The 14,898-nt window shown below is 62.0% G+C and overlaps 2 protein-coding genes across 3 annotated transcripts; one reads left to right on the top strand and one right to left on the bottom strand.

The window, feature by feature from the left end:
• Positions 1-1,549: 1,549 nt before the first annotated feature.
• Positions 1,550-9,671, top strand: NOXA1 (NADPH oxidase activator 1). Its single transcript, XM_011957228.1, has 13 exons — positions 1,550-1,629; positions 3,256-3,364; positions 4,108-4,242; positions 4,502-4,609; positions 6,008-6,067; positions 6,297-6,322; positions 6,457-6,562; positions 8,274-8,319; positions 8,449-8,507; positions 8,697-8,851; positions 9,011-9,125; positions 9,220-9,334; positions 9,489-9,671. Exons 1-13 carry the CDS (start codon positions 1,580-1,582, stop codon positions 9,623-9,625), a joined length of 1,221 nt encoding a protein of 406 aa, XP_011812618.1. The 5' UTR covers positions 1,550-1,579; the 3' UTR covers positions 9,626-9,671.
• On the bottom strand, positions 9,629-13,540 carry ENTPD8 (ectonucleoside triphosphate diphosphohydrolase 8). 2 transcript variants are annotated; one of them, XM_011957229.1, is made up of 9 exons: positions 13,396-13,540; positions 13,203-13,320; positions 12,475-12,625; positions 12,185-12,344; positions 11,837-12,067; positions 11,258-11,521; positions 10,964-11,074; positions 10,457-10,591; positions 9,629-10,353 (listed from the first exon to the last, which is right to left on the bottom strand). In XM_011957229.1, the coding sequence occupies exons 1-9, from the start codon at positions 13,519-13,521 to the stop codon at positions 10,162-10,164; spliced, it is 1,488 nt and encodes a 495-aa protein (XP_011812619.1). In that variant the 5' UTR covers positions 13,522-13,540; the 3' UTR covers positions 9,629-10,161. The 2 variants fall into 2 exon arrangements, with proteins under 2 accessions (XP_011812619.1, XP_011812620.1); XM_011957230.1 differs by lacking the exon at positions 10,964-11,074.
• Between the last annotated feature and the right edge of the window lie 1,358 nt (positions 13,541-14,898).

Below are 14,898 nucleotides of genomic sequence, written 5' to 3'. Positions count from 1 at the left end.
GCATAAACCCGGGAGGCGGAGCTTGCAGTGAGCTGAGATCCAGCCACTGCACTCCAGCCTGGGCGACAGAGCGAGACTCCATCTCAAAAAAAAGAAGGGAATGTAATCATTAGACACCAGGTGGTTCAGCAACAAATCCTATGTTTGGGGCTAACCCAGTCACCTCGTGCTCATATGCCTGGTTTCACTACAGAGAGAGGACACGGTGAAAGTCAATACAACTAATCACAGCATATGCTATTAGGAATATAGGAACTTAGGAAAAAGGATGGAACAGCTATGATTCATAAAACCGATCATCTGAGGGGCAGGCCAGGGTGCAGAGGGTGTTGCTGGAACTGCTGTCTCTTGGTAGGAGCCTTGCGTGACGCTTGGGGAAGACAGGTGGGTTCTGCCGGCCCTGAGCAGCCACCCCACATCAGGGCTGCGTGACTATGCTCAGCCGCCACACTTCACACCTGTGTGAACTTGGTTCAGCGACAAGACCCCGCTCAGCCAGATTTGTGAAAGAGAGGCCATAGCACCCTTCCTGTCACACACATTTAACTGATGGCCACAGTCCCTGTTCAGAACATTCTATGTGCTTTCTGAGTCTGGTTTAAGGAAGAGCTGTGCTTTACAGACAGATAAACCCATGAAGACATGTGTGTTGTTCTTTCTGATTCTAGTAGATATCTAGTGTGTCATTTTGCATAAACTATCCAAAAAGGATTTTTATTTTATGTTTTGAGACGGAATCTCGCTATGTCTTGCAGGCTGGAGTGTAGTGGCATGATCTCGGCTCATTGCAACATCCGCCTCCCTGGTTTAAGCGATTCTGCTGCCTCAGCCTCCCGAGTAGCTGGGACTACAAGTGCATACCGCCATGCCCAGCTAATTTTTGTATTTTTAGTAGAGACAGGTTTTCACCATGTCGGCCAGGCTGGTCTCGAACTCCTAACCTCGTGATCCGCCTGCCTCGGCCTCCCAAAGTGCTAGGATTACAGGTGTGGGCTAACATGCCTGGCCTGTAATGCAGTTCTTTAACTGGTGACTCTGGGATCTGGGCTGTGTTATCTCATCTCCAGTATGTGACAGCCAAGGTCGCCTGAGATCAGGAGTTCAAGAATCTCTTGAACCCGGAGATGGAGGCAGCAGTGAGCCGAGATCGAGCCGCTGCACTCCAGCCTGGGTGACAGAGCGAGACCCCGTCTCAAAAAAAAAAAAAGATTTTTAAAAGACAAAAGTCTCGTATAACCCCACCCCCCCAGGTAACTATTATTAACACACTGGAACACTTTTTTCCAGCCTCTGTCCTTGTGCTCACGGTAAACAAATCAGTTTTAGCAGCACCTCAGTGGGCTTTGCACCCTGGACGGGTTGGGGTTGGGTGGGCTGTGGCAGCCTGAGGCAACAGCCCTGCCTAGGCAGGAGCCTCCAAAGGTCCCTGGACAGGAGCAGGAGGGGCTGATGGGATTCTGTGGCCCTGGCACCGATCACACGGTATCTGTGATGCTGTGTGACCAGGTTACAGACCTTGGCATCCTGTGGGCATTTTTGTCCCCAGGCATTTGACCAAGCCGTGACCAAGGACACCTGCATGGCGGTTGGCTTCTTCCAGCGAGGACTGGCCAACTTCCAGCTGGCGAGGTGAGTACAGGGGTGCCTTGTTCCTTCTCTGACGGCCCTTTGTCTCCCTGCAGAGTCCACTCCTGCACTCCCCCCGCCTCCCTCTCCACCTGCTCCCTCCTCTTGCCCACCACCTCCTCCATGGTTCCTGGCTCCAGGGAAACCTGGGCAGAGACTGTGGCCCTCACCTCTGCTGAACACCACCCTTGAACACAGGTGGTCGGGTCCTCACTGCTCACCTGGGCCCTCTGCACCATGTCCCTTCCTAAAGGAGGAATGAGGGAAGGGAGACCATCGGGACTGCAGGCCAGGCCCTGCCTCAGCCTCTCTGCCTGATGCTCCAAGGCCCCATCCCAGGAGGGCAGGCTCTGTGGGGAAGTGGATCACAGTCCCGAAAGCCTTGCAATCCTGAATGTCAAAACCCTTGAAGTCTAAAATCCCAAAAAATATAATTCTAGAAAAAATAAAATTCTGTAAAAGATATTTATTTACTTTTTAAAAATTATTTTGAGGCAGAGTCTCACTCTGTCGCCCAGGCTGGAGTGCAGTGGCGGGATCTCAGCTCACTGTAAGCTCTGCCTCCTGGGTTCAAGCGATTCTCCTGCCTCAGCCTCCCGGGTAGCTGGGACTACAAGCGCCCACCACCACGCCCGGCCAATTTTTTGTATTTTTTTAGTAGAGACGGGGTTTCACCGTGTTAGCCAGGATGGTCTTGATCTCCTGACCTCGTGATCCGCCCGTCTCGGCCTCCCAAAGTGCTGGGATTACAGGCTTGAGCCACCACACCCTGCCAACATACATATTTTTTCAAGCACAAATTCATGCACTCTAGCAACAGGTTCATGGGTGTGACAGCTACGAGCAGATGACAGTGCTCGTGAGGAGCTAGGTCAGAAGGGGGAAGACGTACGTGCGTGGACTCTGGATGGTGATTGTGTGCACCTGGCTTTATCACTGGTCATCAAAACACCAGGATGAACAACCCGTCTTCTAACAAGATCCATCAAAGGCTTCAGGGGCCACCACATATGCAGTCGCCCAGAGAGCCGGGATCTCGAGATATTTTGCCTTTCAGAAAGGCAGATGAACGCAAAAGCCATCTCTTCCTTGACTGAGGAGCCAGCATTCGGGATGATGGCTGTGGGACTCTGTCTTTCTGGATGACCACCTAGACCCCTCTGGGGGCAGCCTCTCATTCAGATGGGCACGGGAAGCCCGCCTGAAGGGGAAGCGTTTCCGGCAGGCGCTGGGGAGCTCCAGCAAGGCTTGGAAGGAGGCTCAGAGTTTGGAGGGGTTGCCCCCTTGGGGTGGGGGGCCTGCCAAGAGGGAGGGAAATAACCAGGGTGCTCTGCACAGTTCAGAAGAGAGGCTTGGGGGCAGGCAGGGGCCCAGGAAGCTGAGTCTGAGCTGGGAAGATGCTGGAGCCCCAGCACACGGTGACCCCCACACCCACTCAGCACACACGTGCATGGACCCTTGGCCCACGGTACCCAGACCTGAGTGTGGAGACAGGCACTGCACTGCCGTCCTTCAGGTCTCCTTGGAACTAGGTGTTGGGGGGTGCTGGAGCGGGGCTGGATGTGAAAACTGCCCAGCCCCAGCCCCGTCTCTGCCCTGTGCCGCTGAGGGGACTCTGGCTACCCACAGGTTCCAGGAGGCTCTGTCTGACTTCCAGCTGGCCCTGGCACAGCTGAGGGGCCACGCTGCCATCGACTACACACAGCTGGGCCTGCGGTTCAAGCTGCAAGCCTGGGAGGTGAGGCCGGGCAGGGCTCACTGTGCTGCTGGCTGTGGGGTGTCCACGGGTGGTGGCATCATCACAGGAGGGCCCTGTGGACTGGGGAGCGCCTCTGCCCGAAGCTCTTGGTGCCATGGAATCCCCTGGCCACTCCTTGACCCACAGGAGATTCTGGTGGCGGTGGAGGTGGAGGGACCATTTTGTGCCATTTCAGGCCACCAGGGGTGGCTCCACCCAGGAGGAGGGCAGAGGTGAAAGGCCGCTGGGTGGGCAGAGAGCAGGCAGGGGGCTGTGCCCACCCTCTACTGCACCCCCAGCCCTTTCCTGGCTGCCTGGAACGTGTTGGCACTGAGGGAGGGGCACTGAGAGGATCCCCCCACCAGACCCCGGTAACGCACCGCCCTGAAGCCTTCTGGGAATAGCATTGTCTTAGGACGGAAAGTTGGACGGGAAAGCCCACCAGTGTGGGTCTGCAGCCAGGGTTAAAGTCAGGTGGGGGCCCGCCAGCCCAGGACACAGAATGGTGCAGGGGAGGGGCCGGGTAGGGGAACTGGGGGAGGGGACGGGTGGGAGGATTGGGAGAGGAGCCCAGTGGGAGGATGGGGGAGGAGCCAGGTAGGAGGATTGAGGGAGGAGCTGGGTGTAGGAATTGGGGGAGGGGCTGGGTGGGAGGATTGAGGGAGGAGCTGGATGGGGGAAGGTTGTGGGGAGAGTCTGGGTGGGGATTCAGGCCCCTGCCATCACCTTGGCCCCACTCCCAGGTGCTATACAATGTGGCGTCGGCACAGTGCCAGCTGGGGCTCTGGACAGAGGCGGCCGGCAGCCTAAGGGAGGCCATGTCCAACTGGCCAGAGGGGTCCCTGAATAGCCTGGATTCAGCCCTGGACCAAGTGCAGGTGAGGAGTGCCAGCCCGGTCATGGTTTTGGGCTGGTGCCTACCACAGCCCCTCAAGACCAATTTCATGAGACGAAGAAGCTTCTGGAGGGAGATGGCCCTAGTGTCCACTTTCAGGTGCCAGGCGGGGGCTTCCTGTGGCCTGCGGGAAGGGGGCGGGGGGCCCAAGCGGCCCCTGCTGCTCCAAGGCGCAGGGGCCCTGCAGCTGCAGGCCTGGTTGGTCACTCCATCTGCGTGTGCTGGATGCCCACCCCCTCCAGAGACAGGGCTCACTGCCGCCACGGCAGGTTCCCAGGGGCGAGATCTTCCGGCCCCACCGGTGGCATCTGGAGCACCTGCAGCCTGTGGATTTCCTGGGCAAGGCCAAGGTAAAGATGGGGACGGTGTCCTGGGGCATTGCAGCCCGTGCTGAGCCCTCGAACTGTGTTCCCAGGGAAGGAGGGGTGTGCAGTCCTGGCCACCGTAAAGGCCAGGAGGGTAGAGAGTGGAGGGTAGAGAGTGGGCCCACAGCCATCCTCAAACTGGCGCCCATGGCAGGGGGGCAGTGCCCCAAATGGGGCTGTCAACTTGGAGGCAGAGCCCACTAGAGCCAGCTGCATAGGAGGGGGCTCCAGCTCTCCCAACAAGGAACCTGTGGGTGCCACCCCCCACCCAGCCTGGGCCATGGCCACAGCCACAGCCTTGCAGCCTCCCAGAGTCCCTGCGTCTGTCTGCGTCCCTTTGTGCCTTTGTGTCTCCCTGTGTCCCTGCCACAGATAGCGAGGTCCCGGGGGGGTCCCTGTGTCCCTGCCACAGATAACGAGGTCCCAGAGGAGGTCCCTGTGTCCCTGCCACAGATAGCAAGGTCTCGCGGGGGCGGGGGCTGCAGTCCCACGGTCTTGGCCACGTCACACCCACACTTGGGTCAGGGCCAGGCAGCACCCCTAGACTCACAGGAATGGGGAGCTGCTCACCCCCAAAAGCAGGGGGTGAAACGTGGAGAAGAACTCCTGGTGGAGGAAGACTGGGTCACCCTTGGCTGGCCACGGCCCTGAGTGACCACGCCCCCTGACTGGTCACGCCCCCTGACTGACCACACCCCCTCAGTTGCCTGCACTGCTCCGAGGAGGCCGACCCCTGTGTGGCCCAGTGCAGCTGCCCAGCGCGGGAGGCCTAGGGGTGGACGAAACCGGGCTCTGAGCTGTGTTAATGCATCAACTTAGAGTCCGCATATCACAGTAGAGGGCTGTTTATAAGAAACAAAAATGTTTTTAAAGTTGTGCTAAACGTGGGCTCAGTGGCTCAGGCCTGTAATCCCAGCACTTTGGGAGGCCGAGGCGGGCGGATCACGAGGTCAGAAGATCGAGACCATCCTGGCTAACACGGTGAAACCCTGTCTCTACTAAAAATGCAAAAAATTAGCCAGGCGTGGCGGTGGCGCCTGTAGTCCCAGCTACTTGGGAGGCTGAGGCAGGAGAATGGCGTGAACCCAGGAGGCGGAGCTTGCAGTGAGCTGAGATCGCGCTACTGCACTCCAGCCCGGGCGACAGAGAGAGACTTTGTCTCAAAAAAAAAAAGGTTATGCTAAAAGTAAGTTAATATTGCAGCAGATGTTTCCTTCCGTCAGACATTTCCCTCCATGGTGGCAGACCAGGGCTGGGCGTGGGCAGCTGTCGCCCAGCCCCCCGGGACTTACAGCTGCCGGGTGCGGTGGGGCGGGCTTCAGGGAGCAGACCCCACCACCGGGCCACTGATCCCTGACCCAGAGCCCCCCCTGTCCCCACCAGGTGGTGGCCTCTGCCATCCCCGATGACCAGCGGTGGGGTGTCCGCCCTCAGCAGCCACAGGTGGGTGTGCGGCCCCTCGGGCCCCGCCTGGCCTCACCCAGCTTTGTGGGAATAAAACACTGCACAAGCTCGGAGCCCTCCTGGGGCCGCAAAGTTCCTCTGATGGGAGGTGTGGGGTGGCCATCCCATCCCTGTGTGAGACCTGGGGAAACCACTCTTCAAAGTTCGGGAGGAGGGAGGGCAGCCTCTGACCCTTTACCAGAGCGAGGTTGTTGCTTTGTATCCACAGGGACTGGGAGCGAACCTCGATGCCAGGTCGGAGGGGCCAGCTGGGCCCTGCGAGCACGTCCCTTTCCTGCGGGCAGAGGCCCTCACCGTGGGACCACTCGGGCCGGGCACAGGAGGGCACTCAGATGGGCCGGGCCTGAGAGCCTCCCTCCTCTTCCCAGGTCCCCAATCATGGACTCCCCAAGAGCTGGCACCCACCGGGGCCCCCTCAATGCAGAGACAGAGGTCGGTGCTGACCGCTGCACGTCGACTGCCTACCAGGAGCAGGTTCATAGGCCTGGGCCTCTTCCCCTGCTGGGGGTCGGTGCTTCTGCTGCCTCTGCGGACCAGGGACCACAGTGGAACCAACACGAGGGTGGAGGGAGCAGCTTACTGCGGGGTAGACAGGGCCAGGCTCACCCATGGTCCTGGCGCAGCCCAGCCAGATGGGAGAGTGCCTGGCTGTGCCCGAGGCGAGAGGGCACCGGCCATCAGGGCAGGAGAGAGGTGGTGTCTCTCTCCTGGAGAGAGGAGAGAGTGGAGACATCCAGGCAGCCCTGCAGGCCCTCAGCCCCCAGGACCACCTCAGGCTGGCCATGGCCCCTCCCCTCCCACTGGGGTGGGAGTGACCAGGAGTGATCCAGCTGGGGACAGGCAGGAGGCAGGACAGCTCTGGAGGGGCCCCAAGGCTCCCGCCCCCACATGGAGGCCCAGCAGCGACTCCATCTCCCCAGTCCTCCCAGACGCCCCTGGCACCTAGGGAGAGGCGGAGGAAGGCAGGAACCCAGCTGCTCCCAGGGTGGCAGCCGTGGGCAGGGGCTCTGCTGCAGGATTCAGGAGGCCCAGAGAAGGCACCTGCATTTCATGCTGGGCGCATCTGAGGATGTGGTCAGGAAGCAGCCCCGGCACTCTCTCTTTACGGATGCCCACTTCCAGTTTAACTGTGGCATCCCAGAGGCAAGGGCGCCCTCCAAGCTCTGCTTCCCTCAATTCCCTCTGGGTCTGGAACTATTCGCCCAGTTCCCATGATGGGCCTTTAAGCCCTCATCCTTCCTAACCTAAGGCAACTTCAACCATCTGATAAATCTAGTAAGTTACAATTGAGGCCAGGGCACACCGGCTCCTATCCGTAGTCCCAACACTGTGGGAGGCTGAGGTGGGAGGATCGCTTGAGCCTGGGAGGTGGAGGCTGCAGTGAGCCATGACAGTGCCACTCCACTCTGGCCTGGGTGATACAGCAAGATCCTATCTCAAAAAAAAAAAAAAAAAAAAAAAGGAAAGAAAAGAAAAGGCCGGGCGCGGTGGCTCACGCTGTATTCCCAGCACTTTGGGAGGCCGAGGCGGGCAGATCACAAGGTAAGGAGATCGAGACCAGCCTGGCTAACACGGTGAAACCCCATCTCTACTAAAAATACAAAAAATTAGCCAGGCGTGGTGGCGGCCGCCTGTAGTCCCAGCTACTCGGGAGGCTGAGGCAGGAGAATGGTGTGAATCCAGGAGGTGAAGCTTGTAGTGAACTGAGATTGTGCCACTGCAGTGCAGCCTGGGCGACAGCGAGATTCCATCTCAAACACCACCACCACCACCACCACCTGACCCTCAGGGTCCAGCCAGTGCCAGGCTGTGACTTTGTGACTTACAGGCGGTGAACTTGTCCCCTCCTTGGTGCTCAACTCAGGGTGCACAGTTAATGTGCAGCCCACACAGAGGCTGGGGGCCAGGGACTGGGTCCTCAGCTTCCTGGGGTCACTGGGGAGCCCACCCACCTTGAGCTGCCACCTCGGTGGGCCTGGGGGGACACGGTGCTCCTTCCTGGTGACAGGCAGCCTCTAGGCCTGCAGGGACCCAGCCCCATCCTAAGGCAGCTGACTGTGGGCAGGCCGCCTACTGGGCGCTGGCTGGGCACACAGGCCACACGCTTGCCGTGGGCTCTGCTAGGACAGTACCGGCCTCCAGCACCTGACCACCCCGGCCCACCCAGCCTGTGCTTCTCTTGCAGAGGCCCCAGGTGGAGCAAGTTGGCAAACAGGCTCCTCTCTCCCCAGGTATGGGGGTCCTCAGCACTGGGGTCCCCGGGTGAGGGAGGAAGCTGCTGTCGCACAGATGCTGGCTGCCCCTCCACCCACAGGGCCCACTGTGGGAGTGGCTGTGTCAGTCCTTACTCTGTCCTGCAGGGCCGCCAGCAACGGGGGGGCCTGACCCCAGCCCCTGTGAGGACCCCGCGGGTGCTGGGGTAAGAGGCTCCAGACCCTTCACCTGCCAGTCACCTGAGGGAGGCCGAGGCCAAACCCCATCCCTCAGAATCAAGGCTTGCAAGCTCCCCTCACCTGCCCAGTCTCTGCCCACACCCCTTGGCCCGAAGACGGCCCTGACCAGACCCTGGGCCTCAGTGGCCATCCCTCCCCCTCCTGCCTGGCCCCAGGGAACAGGTGCGGGGGACTCTGAGCCCCTGGTGACTGTCACTGTGCAGTGCGCCTTCACCGTGGCCCTGAGGGCGCGAAGAGGAGCCGACTTGTCTAGCCTGCGGGCACTGCTGGGCCAGGCCCTCCCTCACCAGGCCCAGCTTGGGCAACTCAGGTGGGCCAGAAAGCCCCTGCTGGCTGCAGCGGAGCTGGGCAGGGGTGGGGGTGGACTCTGCGCTGGGCACCGCCCCGACTGAGGCAGCTGCTGGAAGAGGGGGTGGCAGAGGTCACCGTCCTCCCTGCAGGCCCCACCCTCTGAGAAACCTCTTTGCAGTTACCAAGCCCCAGGTGAGGACGGGCAGTGGGTCCCCATCGCCGAGGAGGAGTCGCTGCAGAGGGCCTGGCTGGACGCGGCTGCCGGCCCCAGGGGGCTGCAGCTGCAGTGCAGGGTGAGCCGAGGGCAGGGCAGCAGCACCCTGAAGGGCAGTGGACGCCCCTTCTCCCAGTGCCCGGCCCAACCTGCGGCCCACTCTCCTGCCACAGGGAGCTGGGGGCCGGCCGGTCCTCTACCAGGTGGTGGCCCAATACGGCTACTCAGCCCAGGGGCCAGAGGACCTGGGCTTCCAACAGGGGGACACGGTGGACGTCCTGTGTGAAGGTAGGGTGGGCATGGCCCTTCCCAGGCAGCACCGGGGTGCCCGGGGTGTGGGGGGCTTACGGCTTGGCCCGTGCCATGAGCAGACGTGGCACCCAGAGGCATCTGGGTGCCATGTTTGGGTAGCGCCCTGCAGAGCCCAACGTCCCCCTTACAGTGGACGAGGCATGGCTGGAGGGCCACTGTGACGGCCGCATCGGCATCTTCCCCAAGTGCTTCGTGGTCCCCGCTGGCCCTCGGATGTCAGGAGCCCCCGGCCGCCTGCCCCGATCCCAGCAGGGAGATCAGTCCTAGCAATGCTGTGTACATGATGCTTTTAATAAAAACAACCCTCACTGCAGTGTAACCCTCCAAGTGGGTGTGGGAGGCCGGGCTGGCCCAGGAGAAGCCCCCAGGTCTGGACTCCTGCAGCATCAGGCAGAGCGGGGGTCCGGGTGAGGCAGCTCTCTCCCCTCCGCCCCTCTCCACCCTTCCTGAGGCCCTGTCAGGAGCAGGACCCCTGTGTCTCTGTGGTCTTGCCCCCTTTGCAGGCAGTATGTGGCCCTGCAGTCACACAGCTTAGAGACACCATGATTCCTGGCGGCCTGTGTGCAGAAGGCACCAAGGCCCTAGAAGCCCAGTGTGGGAGGGGGCGGGCGCCAGGGACGCCGGGAGGGGAGGCCACGCAGCTCTGTGGACAGCACCACCCCGAGGGTGCCCTGGAGGTGGCTGTCACCTGACCTTGGGCAGAGCCACAGAGCAAGGCCCCACAAGGCTCAGGGCTCAGGAAGGCTCTAGCATCCGGGACGCAGCTGCCTGTGGGCTCTGTGGGGGCCCACCTCCGCCTCCCACTAGTCCTGCAACCAGAAGAGCTGGACCAAGGCAGCCCCCACCACCGCCACCAGAGTCAGCACCATGAACACCACTTTGGCCACCCAGACGCCATAGCTCACTGCCCACAACTGAGCCGGTGCGTCGGCTGGGATCATCCCGGTCAGGTTCAGCATGTAGCCCAGTGTCCAGCCAATGTCCACACCGCCCGCCTGCAGGACACACGGCTGCTCAGGGCTGCGGGGCAGCTACCCCAGGGCCATGACCCGCCCATGCCCATGACCCGCCCGCACCCAGAGGAGGCAGTCACCTGACCTGCTTTCGGAACTCGAGACTGGGCCAGGTCTCCTCGCTGAACCTGTAGCCCTCATGCAGGAGGGTGAGGATGTACAGGCCTGAGGCACAGTAGTCTCGCAGCCAGCGGTCCTGCCCAGGGTAGCTGGCCTCCACCTGGGGCCCAGGAGGCCAAGGCACCAGGTGAGGGCCCCCGATCCTCCGTCATGGGGGAACCGCCCCATCTGCCCTGGCCAACCTGACACCCAGACAACCAGAGGGTGCTGGGCAGTGGTAGAGAGCCCCTCCCTGGCCCCACTGACCAGTTAAATGGTGCGGGCTGCTCTTGGCGGGCTAGAGACTGGGCCCAGCCGCAGCTGTGGCCACAGCCTCCTACCTGGAGTGGCACGGCCTAGAGCTGTCCTCTGCCTGTGCCTCCCCTGGCCCTGCCGGCCACGCTGCCCAGAATGAGGCTCCAGCATCCTGCCTGGGGCAGCCCTGCGCCCTCAGGGACCCTCGCTGCAGCCAGGGAACCCAGGGCTCACCCACCAGTTTCCAGGGCCTCTGGCAAAACTCCCAGATGGTGGTGTTGACCGTGCTCAGGGACTGCCCGGAGGTGAGGTTCAGGAAGTGGAAGGTGTGGTAGAAGTTGGAGAAGGCCTGGGCGAGAAGGAGGCGGCTGTTCCTCACTGTGGTTACGCTGGGTCAGATCCCCACCCCACCCGGGCTCCCTGAGCCCCCAAGAGCCAGCCTGGGCCCCTCCTGGGTCTGCTGCAGTCAGACGGGCACCTGGGGCCCCACAAGGAAGCCAGGACCCCTGGTGGGGGCGGCGTGGGAGCTCACGTAGAACTTGCCCTTCAGCGGGGGCTGGTAGATGCCGTCGAAGGCACAGTCCTCCTGGCCCTGGCAGCTGGAGAAGTTGAAAAGTTCCCGGATGGCTGAGACGCAGGCCCCAGGGTTGCCTGTCCCTTCGACTGTGAGGTTCTGGGGGAGGCTCGGGGGGGTTGTGGTGTGGACACAGGGTGACTCATACAGTGGGGCCAGGGCCAGTGTGGTCTGGTAGCCACTGAGGTAGCATGGGTGACGGAGTAGGGCAGCCGGGCGGCTCTGCAGAGGGCAGGAAGGCCTGAGCACCAGCCCCACACCCGCAGCCCTGTGCACCCTGTGCACCCTCCCTGGGGCTGGATGACCCACGCCAGCCCCGCGCCCATAGCCTGTGCACCCTCCCCGGGGCTGGATGACCCACGCCAGCCCCATGCCCATAGCCCTGTGTACCCTCCCGATGGCCCGATGGCCCGATGACCCACGCCAGCCCTACACCCATACCCTGTGCACCCTTCCTGGGGCTAGATGACCCATGCCAGCCCCGTGCCCATAGCCCTGTTCCCACAGCCCCGTGCACCCTCCCCAGGGCCAGCTGACCTGCACCAGACCCACAAGGAGCCTGTTCAGCATCTGGTCCCGCCCAAAGCAGAGGTAGCTGTGAGTGTAGACGCTGTAGTTGGAGCCGTAGAGGCGAAAATCGGCCTGGGTGCTCTTGTCCAAGATAGGGCCCCCAGGCACGAAGGTGATCTGGGTGGAGGCGCCCCCCATGTCCAGGGCACCCACCAGTGTCTCCTCCGGAGGCTGGATCCATTCTCCAGTGAAGGAGTACTGGGCACAGAAGGGGCCACTCAGCTCAGAGCAGCTACCCGGACCCCGCCCTGGTCAGCCAGCCCCAGACACCAGCCCCTCACAGACCAGCTCCCACCCTCGGGCTGCCTGTGGCACCTTGACCAGCGTCTCCAAGCCGTAGTTGACAGTGATCCAACCAAAGGCACCTTCGTCCTGCCCAGCCAGGAGCTCGGCACCCCAAAAGTCCACGGGAGACTGGCCCAGGACCTGGGTGACTGCTGCAAAGATGTCCCGGGCCTGAGAGCTGTTCTTCTGCCTGGGCACAGAGGACCAGGGGCTAGAGCTGGCTGAAAGCCTGGGCCCGGCCCCACCCTGCCTGCCACGCTGGTTGAGACCATGGCTTCTGCAGCCATGCCCTGTGGGTGCCAAGGCCGCGCCCGCCTCACCTGAGCAACCTCATGCCAGCCGTGGCTCCCAAGAACATGGGTGTTTTCCGATGCTGGGCCTCTGGGATCAGCACCAGGGCCTCCTCCAGGCAGCCCTGCAGGCTCTCACCAGCCTGTGCAGGGTCAGAAGTGTAGGAGGAGATTCCAGGCCCTGGAACAGCAGCCGGGGACAGAGCTCCAGACCCCGCAGGCTGGCTGGGCTGAAAGGCAGCTCCCAAAGATGTGACCACCTCCTGATCCCCTGGTGTGGCCACCAGCCAAGGGCTGCGTGGAGCGCTCAGGCTAGAGGAAGCAGGAAGGACCCTAACCCAGAGCCTCTGGAGGGGTGCGGCCCTGTCCAGACCTTGTTTTCAGACTTCTAGAATGCTAAGAAGGTGCTATTGTTTTAACCCCCAACTTGTGGTAATTTGTTACCAGAGCCCACAGGAAAGAAATTTGGGGCCTCCTGTTTTCCCCTCTCAAGATCCTGGAGTGCAGGACCCTCGTAGCTACCAGCCTCGGCCGCCAGCCCCACATGGTGCCAGGGTGGGGAGCACCAGGGGCCAGAGAGGGTCAGGGCCGGAGGCAGCAGACGCTGGGCAGATCCAGGCCAGGCCATGAGAATCTGACTGCTCACCGGGACCTCGGCCGTCATTGAACCTCTCCAAACCCTTTCTATGCATCTGGGAAATCCCAGCCAGGCAACAACAGGCAGATCCCAGCACCGGGCTGCAGAACTGCCCACTAACCTTCCACCTGGCAGGCCAGGGCCTGGCTGACCACACCAGTGCCATTCTCCTTGTCCGCCGGCCACTGATACAGGAAGAGGGACGTGTGGGAGGAGCCCGCATCAAACACGATGCCAAACTGGGGAGACAGTGGGATAAGTGGGAGGCAATACCTGTGGACCGAGCCCGGCCTCCCCTGCTGGCGGGGACGCACCTTGATGTCTGTGGGCAGGAGCACGCTGGTGGCCTCCACCAGGAGGAGAATGAGTGCAGTGAGGCCCGAGACCCCCGAGGCCCCCAGTATGGCCAAGAAGACCTGCTCTTTCCGGGACAGCCCCATGGCGCAGGTGGTCCTGGTTCCTGCGGGGGGACGGCCGTGGGCACCCAGGCTGCACTTGGTGTCCCCACCCCGCCCTCCAGAGGCAGGGGCTTCGCTCCCCGTCTCCCTGGAGACGCACCCCCGGAGAGCCACTGGCCTTAGAGGCATCCCTGGGGCTCAGACAGCCTCCCGTGGCCAAGGACCTCTCCCTGGGAGCCACACCTGCTGGGGGTGCCACGGGCATCAGAGGGCCCTGTGGGAGGGGGTGGGGGGCAGCAGGGGCCTCATCGGGGGACACAGCCTCAGCAGGATCCAAGTAGCCCCCTCGGACCCCCTTGGATGGGACTGGCGGAGCTGTCCCTACCCTTTGGTCCTGCCTGTCCCGTGCCAGCCTCCCCAGGAGCAGCTCGAGCCTGCACTGGGGGCCCAGGGCTCTGCCTCCTCTCTGCAGCCCCCACCCCAGGCTCTCCTAGGGTGGGGTTTCTCTCTGGAGCCCTGAGGGGGCTGCCTGGGGACTGTTGCCAAGGGGTGGCGGGTGAACCCAGGGTGAGGCCAGTCTTCCTAGGAAGAAGTGAGGCTTCTTAACGACATCGGTTTCTCTGGAAATCCAGCCCTAGGCTTCTCTAATCTGACTCTGCACCTTCTTAGCTGGCGCCAGATGGCCCCTGGGAGGGAGGTGGACCCAGGAATGCCATCTGAGGGGCCTGGGTTTCTCTAGCCCTGTGGCCCAGGTGTCCACCTCCTCCTCTGCCCGGATGCCCAGCAAGGGGTCTCAGCCCTTAAACTACCCCAGCCTATCCTGTGCCACATATAGCCCCACTTCACACCACTGCCCAAAGGAGTGGTCAAAGCCAGAAACTCCCACCAAGGTCCTGGCGCCTGAGCCCCATGTGACTGTGTCCTGTCCTGTTCCCCCGGGACACGCTGCACCCACACGGAGTGGCAGGCGTGGGTGCTGCCCTGGTCCTGACCTCGGGCTCCTGGGCACATGGAAAGTGGGACACGCTGTGGGGTCCTCATGGAATTCTGTATGTCAGGGGGATATAAGCCCATTTTAAGGAGGATAGATGACAGAAGCTCAGAGAGGGCAGGTGGCCGGTCCAGTCCAGACAGGGCCCAGCCTGTGTCCCCAACTGGCACCCAGGCCACAGGCCACCTCCTAGGGACAAACAGGTGACAGGGGCCAGGAACACAGGGACTCCACACCCTGATGTAGCCACCTGAGACCCACAGGCCTGAGCCTCCAGGAAGGCAAAGAGGATGGGGCAACCTCCCCCACACTCAAAAAACCACCCAGACCAGAACAGCCCCCTAGATGAGGACAGCCCCCTAGACCAGGTCAGCCCCCCAGACCAGGACCCCCCTCAGACAGAACAATCCCCCAGACCAGGACCCCCC

This window comes from Colobus angolensis, unplaced genomic scaffold, assembly GCF_000951035.1.
Source record: "Colobus angolensis palliatus isolate OR3802 unplaced genomic scaffold, Cang.pa_1.0 Scaffold44, whole genome shotgun sequence".
Classification (NCBI taxonomy): Eukaryota; Metazoa; Chordata; class Mammalia; order Primates; family Cercopithecidae; genus Colobus; species Colobus angolensis.
This window is presented reverse-complemented; position numbering and strand designations above follow the sequence as displayed.